This window comes from Vombatus ursinus, unplaced genomic scaffold (assembly GCF_900497805.2).
Source record: "Vombatus ursinus unplaced genomic scaffold, bare-nosed wombat genome assembly UNPS02014768.1, whole genome shotgun sequence".
Taxonomy (NCBI): domain Eukaryota; kingdom Metazoa; phylum Chordata; class Mammalia; order Diprotodontia; family Vombatidae; genus Vombatus; species Vombatus ursinus.
Window position 1 is genome coordinate 32,645,947 of NW_020954546.1, and position 7,806 is coordinate 32,653,752.

At 46.6% G+C, this 7,806-nt stretch overlaps 1 protein-coding gene across 2 annotated transcripts in view; it reads right to left on the reverse strand.

Annotated features, from left to right (window-relative positions):
- LOC114043422 (DNA repair protein RAD51 homolog 4-like) overlaps positions 1–6,979 on the reverse strand; it is a 15,382-nt gene extending 8,403 nt beyond the window's left edge. The window contains exons 1-7 of one of the 2 annotated variants that reach the window (XM_027862528.1): positions 6,682–6,775; positions 6,432–6,565; positions 3,911–3,972; positions 3,316–3,434; positions 1,400–1,481; positions 530–664; positions 246–326 (exon numbers count right to left, since the gene is read on the reverse strand). In XM_027862528.1, coding sequence (XP_027718329.1) covers positions 246–326; positions 530–664; positions 1,400–1,481; positions 3,316–3,434; positions 3,911–3,972; positions 6,432–6,513 — 561 coding nt within the window. In that variant the 5' untranslated portion in view covers positions 6,514–6,565; positions 6,682–6,775. Of the gene's footprint in view, positions 1–245; positions 327–529; positions 665–1,399; positions 1,482–3,315; positions 3,435–3,910; positions 3,973–6,431; positions 6,566–6,681; positions 6,776–6,910 lie in introns of those variants that run through there. The other variant, XM_027862529.1, reaches the window with a different exon arrangement.
- Positions 6,980–7,806: the final 827 nt, after the last annotated feature.

Genomic DNA, 7,806 nt, shown 5'->3' on the forward strand with positions numbered 1-7,806 from the left:
AGGCAGTGTGCTAAGTGCTGTACAATTACTATCTCATTTGATGCTCACAACAACCCTGAGAGGTGCTATTACTATTCCCATTTTACAGACAAGGAAACTGAGGCAAGTAGCAGTTAAATGACTTGCCAAGGGCCACACAGTTAATAAGTAACTGAGGCAGGATTTGAAACCAGGTTTTCTGGACTCCAAGTCTACCACTCAATCCACTGCGGCACATAGCTGCCTCTAAGACAGAGGGAACTTACACCAATGAGAAGGGGGAGACTGAGTCCCACCAGGCCCTGAAAGCAAGGTTTAGGGTCTCCAGGGAGAACTCTAAAGACCTTCTGGAAGAAATGACAGGGAGAAGTATCTGAGTTTTGGGGCACAAATGCACAGAGAGGCCCAGAACAATGGAGGGACCAGTGCCAAGGAGGCCCGGAGATAGACCGCAGGCCTGAAAACACGGGAGTGAGATGATGGTTCTTTTGGGTGAAGCTTCCATTTCCAGGACTGATGCGTACTGCAGGGACGTCCTTCCCACCCTGACCTGCTCCTCTTCATCCTCGGTCCTGGCCTGCAGCAGCTGGAGGAGGCGTGAGGCTGTCAGGCCTCCGGTGGAGTCGATGTACAGGACACTCTGACCCAGGCTGTAGGCCACACTGGCTGCTGTGCAGAGGCACACCTGGGCCGAGGAAAGAAAGAGCTGGGGTGAGCTCAGGCCTCCGGAGAATCTCTGCCAAACTCTCCCTAGACTCCCCTGGTCCTTCCCGTGGAGACGGGCTGATGGGGCACAGAGCTGCTTGGGACCTCAGGCAACTCACATAACTTTGGAGTTGCTACCCGTGGCAAAACCCAAGTCTGTCCCCTTCTCTGCAGGGGCCCTGTAGCCTTGCCTGACAAATTGCTGGTACCCACTCAATTAACTGTTGGTCAATAAGCACTGATTAAGAGCCTGCTGTGTACTAGGCACAGCACAATGGTATGGAGACACAAAAAGAGAAGCAAAACAATCCTTGGTCTCAAAGTACTTACATTATATCAGGTAGTAGGTCTACCTGTCAACACACACCTGTTTCCTGCCTCCAGGCTAATGGAGCTAGAACTAGCAGAAACTGGGCCTGAGACAAATTAGGCTGTTGGGGTAAGGAAAGGCAGCCCAGAGGACAATCTGATGGCATAAAGGGAAGGGGGTAGCCAAAGTCCTACAAGGGCAGTTGTGACCCACACTTCTGATGGCAAAATCTGGGATGGGAATTCTAGAGCCAGAAAGATGGAAATGTGCCTTCCCAGAGAAGGAAAAAAACCAGTATGCCCCCCTCATCCTCAGACCCTGGAAGAAGCGTGAATATCTCTGTAATACTGGTACCTGGTACAGAACCCTGCTGGCCCCATGCCTGTTAAAGCTCTGACATCATACCTGGGTTTTGCCACTGGCTGGGGGGCCGGTGATTTCTGTGACTTCTCCAGTGTAGAGGCCAGAGTCCAGCAGCTTATCCAGGCTATCAGCCAGAGAGAAAAGGGAAAGAATCATCTTTCAAGGAAGTGGGATGGAAAAGAAGAAAGAAATAATCCTCTCCCACCTCCTTCCTCAAGAACATAGTTTAATATTAGAAACCAAGTTAGAGGCCATATTAGACTTTTGCATTTTATAAATGGGGAAACTGATGGTCACACAGAGTAATAAGGCAGGATGTGAACCCAGGTTTTCTTGACTCCAAGCCCAGCACCCCACTCAGAATACCATGAGAGCTACTAGTGATTTTCTCATCATCACATCCAATGGTCTTTTCTCAGTCTTTGTCCTACAAAGTCTCTCTGAGGGACTGGAGACTGTCTAACGTTATTCCTTAAAATTCTCCCTTTCTGTACCTTCTGTGACCCTGATATCCTGGTCCTCTCATCATAACACCATCTTCTTTGCCTCCTTCTGTGACTATCTCCCAAGATTCTGACTTGACTTCACTTCGCTGCTCTCATCTGAGTATCAACAAATACTCCTCTGCTCTCCAAGGTAGTAAGGAAGTAAAGACGTTTCTCTCCCGTAGGCTCTAGTACCAGGAGCCAATGGTTAAATTTTCAGTGTAAGCATTTATACCCCCGAAATCAGCAAAGGTTGCAAATCAGGGTTATTGTTTGGTTAGCCGTCTAGACTTAAGAAAGTGAGGGAGAAACTGTTAATATGTTGTCCAGTCATTTCAGTCGTGTCTGACTCTTTGTGACCCCATTTGGGACTTTCTTGGCAGAGATACTGAAGTGGTTTGCCATTTCCTTCTCCAGCTCATTTTACAGAGGAGGAAACTGAGGCACACAGGCTTAAGTGACTTGCCCAGGGTCACACAGCTAGTCAGTGTCTGAGGTCATATTTGAACTCAGGTCTTCCTGACTCCAGGCCTGGCACTCTATCCACTTCGCCACCTACCTATATAATAATACATATTAAGCTACAAAGCGTTGTTTGTACTTTTTTTTCCTAGAGAACCAGTTGTTAAACATTTACCAGCCTCGTATTTCCATCTGCTCAAAGAACACCCAGAGAAGGATGTCCTGTTGTCATCTCAAACTCAATATGTCTAAAACTGAAATAATCATCTTTCACTTCAGACCAACTTCCTTTTTGTCCTTTTAAAAAAAATCTTTTTTGTCATAAACTTGACAAATATCAACAAACACGAACATTTCCTTATCTACTCCATGAGGAAGGAAGTATTTCTTAGGCCTATTTTATAGATGAGGTGATCTTAAAAAAAAAACAAAAAAACACCACCACATCAAAACATTTCCTTATAAAAACAATGGGAAAAAAAGAGGATTTTGTAGGACACTATGAACCTCTATTATGTTTGGCTTATTTTTACATATATATGAAATTTCACATGGTGGTTTAGCATGAATCCCTTTCCTTCCTAACTCTTCCCCACCCCGAACTTCACCACCTAGCTAGGAACAAATAAAAATATCATTTCAGCTCTGGACTTAACCTTATTTCTTCCCTAAGGCAGGCCTATGAATTGGGAAGTTGGGGGCAAGGATTATTCTCCCTGATTTATTTTCATTCAGAGCCACCAGACTGCAATTTACTGTGACAAAGACAAATAAAACCCAGGCCCTGCCCTCTAGAAGGTTTGTAGGAGAAACACAGAAACAGCAGAACAGTGACCAGCCTGCCTAATGGTATCATACCTTGCGGCAGGAAGAAGTGGGAGTGCTGACCCTCTCTCCACCCCCTTCTCCACCCCCAGACCACACAGGCCTTCTATGAAAACAGGCCTGGGGTGACTAGACTCAAGTCTCAAAAGCTAAGCCCAGGGAGTGGGTCCCTTTCCCAGAACACACCTTGCAATGCCTGTGGCCAAGATGGCAGTGGAGGTCTTGAGCTCTTCGTAGAGATCAGCACCGTTGAAGGGGAAAGAGGAGAACTGAACCAGCAGTACCCTCCTCACAGCAACTAAGGCCTGCCACCAACACAGCACAGAAGTGGGTGAGGGCAGGAACAGAAGACATTTTATTTTTTAAATTTTTATCTTATTTTTAATGTTTTCATTTTTTATATTACATTCATATCCAAAAAATAGATTCACTCTCCCTTTGATTCCCTTTACCCAGAGAGCTAGCCTGGATAACAAAAAAAAAAAAAAAAATGGTTCAACAGAACCATCACACACACATCAACCCTTGTTGATATATGCCAGATTCTGCACCCATAGCCCCCACCTCTGAAAAGAAGGGAGGGAGGCATACTTTCTCAATTCTGAAAGAGAAATATGCTTGTAAGTGCTCTGAAAACATGCAAAGATAAAGGGGTTCAGGGTCTTCCCTATCCCTTCTGCCCAGGCTTCTTACTCCATGGTCTCCCTTCATGCAGGCAGGGGTCTGGACATTCTTAAAACCAGGAGCTCAGCTCCAGAGAAAGAGGCATCCTTGCCCTCACCTTATAAGACAAGGAACATTTCCGAGATACCTCTTCCAGGTCTGCAGAAACAAGGTCCACCACTGAAAGGAGACACAGAATGGAGAAAATGAAGCTCCCCCTATCCACCCACCCACCCACCTCCCCAACCCCAGCATCCTCCCCTGAGATCAGGAGAGGTCACACAACAGCATGGTCCCTCCGCACATTGATTGATTCAAGTTAATTCAACAACTTATAAGGGTTTATTATCATCCAACAATTAATTCAACAATTCAACAATTTATTAGGGCTGGGTATATCTTCCTGGAGTCAGGAAGACCTGAGTTCACATCTTGCCTCAGATACTTACTAGCTGTGTGACCTTGGGCAAGTCACTTAACCCTGTGTGCCTCAGTTTCTTCATCTGTAAAATGAGCTGGAGAAGGAAATGGCACCTAGCTGCCTCAGAAAGGCTTCCTGTAGGAGGTCAGATTTTTAACCTAGTCTTGAAGGAAATCAGGGAAGCCAGAAGGCAGAGATGAGGAGACAAAGCATTCTAGGTGAATGTGACATAAAAACAAAAATTATCAATAAAAATATGTTTAAAAATGAAATGAAATGGATAAAAGTAAATGTAACCCAGAATTCAACCAAAACCTCTTCCAGGGGCCAATGAAGTCCATTGGGGGAGACTGTGGAGGAAATCCATTGATTTGCAAGTCTATACTGGGACAGCAGGTGGATTCTGAGGGCTTGCCAGTTCTGCCTCCAAACAACATAGAACAGGCTGGCACACGTAATAAAAACTGTTCCTAGTTAGTCCTAGATAGTGTGATATCATGGTTAGAACACTGGATTTGACTTCAAGAAGATCTGGGTTCGAATCTTACCTTAGATACTTACTAGCTACGTGACCCTAGTAAGAGTCATTGAATTTTTCTGAGCTCATCCATAAGATGGGTGTAATAATAGCGTTCACTTTCCAGGGCTGGCCAGAATTAAATACGATAACACACATGTAGCACTTGGGAAACCTGAGATTGTTGTATAAATGTGAGCTACTATTATTTAGCGTTTATAAAAATTTAAAAAAAAAACTTTCCTCATAACTCTATTAGGTAATGCAAATATCACCCATTTTACTCGGACTCTTTGTTGCCTTTCTTTGTATATCCAGTCTAAGCATGGTGCTTGGCATACAGAAGGTGCTTAATAAATGCCTGTTGTTGTCCAGTTGACGTTCAGTCACGTTCCACTGATAATTCTTGGCAGAGATACTTGAGTGGTTTGCCATTTTCTTCTCCAGCTCATTGTGCAGATGAGGGAACTGAGGCAAACAGGGTTAAGTGACTCACCCAGGGTCACATAGCTAGGAAGTGTCTGAAACCAGATTGGAAACTCAGGAAGATGAGTCCTCCTGACTCCAGGCCCAGCTGACTGACAACTAAGGAAACTGACTTTTGATTTTTAGGATGACAGATTTAAAAGGCCATCTAGTTACAGATGAGGACATTGAGGCCTACAGAAGTTAAGTAATTGATTCAAGGTCACACAAGGAGTAAGCGCTAGAGCTGGAATTAGAACCCTCCGACTTGAATCTGCTCCGATGAGCTAGTTCAAGCTGCCCAGGGCCAAGCATTCTTTCCAGTGCATCAGATCCACTTGGGCAGCTAGGCGGCACAGGGCACAGAGTGCTGGGTCTAGAGTCAGGAAGACCCCAATTCATACACTTACTGCCTCAGACACTTGCTAGCTGTGTGACCTTGGGCAAGTCACTGAACCCTGTTTGCCTCAGTTTCCTCATCTATTAAATGATCTGGAGAAGGAAATGGCAAACTGCTCCAGTATCTCTGCCAAGAAAAACCCAAATGGGGTCATGAAGAGTCAGCGAGGTCTGAAATAAATGAACAACAACAAATCAGATTCACTGTATTAGAGCAATAACGAACATTTACTTAGTACTTTGAAGTTTGCAAAGCACTTTACAAACTCGTTTGATCCATGAGCCTGCGAGGTATTATTTTACAGATGAAGAAACTGAGGCTGAGAAAGGATAAATAATAATAATAATAATGACAATAATAATAGCACTTACAGAGAGCTTTTTGCTTTATGTGTGGCCCCTCTTTTGACCCTCAAAACAACTCTGCAAGGTAGGTGGTATTATTCTTCTCATTTTACAAATAAAGAAACTGAGACAGAAAGGTTAAGTAAAAATAACAAAAATAATAGCTACCATTTATATGGTGCTTTCAGGTTTACAGAGTACACATTTCTGCCAGGAAGGTGGTGTAACTATCCCCATGTTACTGATGAGGAAACTGAGGCTGACAAAGGTCCAAGGTCACACAACTAGTAAGTGTTGGAAGCAGAAGTGCTTCCAGATCTTGACTCTAAGGCCATGCCCACTCCATGACTGCACCTAGCTGGCTGGTAAGCATCAGAGGCAGGATCTGAACCTGGGTCCTTGTGGATTCTCTAAGTTCCCACCACTCAGGGCTGCCTCTATACATACATACCTCCACCCGCATGTATGTTTTGTAGTCTCGTGCCCCTTTACCTGTCTTAATGCCAATGCCCCTCAGCAGCTGGATCATCTCCTGGGTGAGAGCCGGGCAAAGCCCCACCCTGAGCACCCCCATCCTCGGGGTACGGAAGCAAGACGGGGCGTGCTAGATCCGCAAGGCTCAGAATCTGGGAGGGAGAGAGGCCAGTCATCACCCCTTGCAGCCCCAGCCCGACCCCCGAGGACCCCAGGGCTGAGAACTGTCCAGGGTCTGTCCCTGCCCCCCGTTTAGTCTCCTCCCTACCTGGGGGTGGAAAGCACGGTGACTACAAGACATCCAGAAAGCTGCAAGGGGCAAACAAAGAGGGGAGCCCCCCCCGCCCCCGAGTTGTGCCTCCCTAGACCTGCCCCAGCCTCCCAACAACTGGCAGCGTGCAGAGCAGGCTGGGCTTTCTCCCCACCTCCCACGCCTTTACCCTCCCCACCAGGGACCAGCTGGGCTGGGGGTCAGCGCTTCCAGCCCCGCCACTCACGCCCAGCTCTGCTCTGGCCGCCTCCACTTCCTGCTGGTTCCTCGCTTCGCGCCCAGCCTGGACCTTGCCCCACACTCCCATCTGCCGGCGGCACGGGGAGTTGCAGCGGCTGCAAAGCGCGGGGGGGGGGCGCCTGGGACGCGGTCAGTCTCTTCTGGGAGAAGGGCTGAAAACGACCAACCACCACGGAGGGCATCTGATCCAAGGTGCTTGTTTTACAAATGAGAGGGGGAAAGCCCCAAAAGCCGAGGTCACTTGTTTCCCCAAGGTCACACTGGTAGTGGGGGAAGTCGAATTTGAACCCAGCCTCTCTCTCTGTCTAGGGCTTTTGCTACTAAAACAGAGGCTGAAGAATCCCTTGATCACACAGCTTCGTTCCTCCTTTGCCCCACTCTTTTCCTAACTCCCTCTCACCCTCCTGCCCTTCCCATCTTTCATTTCTTCTCTCCTCATTCCCTCCCTCTTCTTGCCCTTAACTTCCCTGTTTCTTCCCTTCCTTGTTTTTTCCCTTCTCTTCCTTTCCCCTTTCCTTCCTGTTCTTCTGTTCCCTTCTTTCTTCTTCTCTTAACTTCTGTCACTCCTTTCTTTCTCCCCTCTCCTTTCTTTTCTTTCCTCCCTACTTTCCTTCCTTCCTTCTCTTTCTTCCCACCAATCTTCATTTCCTTGTCGTATCTTTTCCCTGTCTGTGATGTCCCTTTAAGGATCATGGAGGGCCCTTTTAGTATCTGCCCTTCCTTCCTCCGCTCTTCCCATATGCAGACCCCCTAATCTCCCCCACCCCCACAACACATACTCTTTTATTCATTTTTGTCACATCTCCTGGAAAAGTTGAGGCAAGGAGAGAAGAGGTTCAACAAAAATCAGGAAGACTGGGGTTTATACACATATTAGGTCCT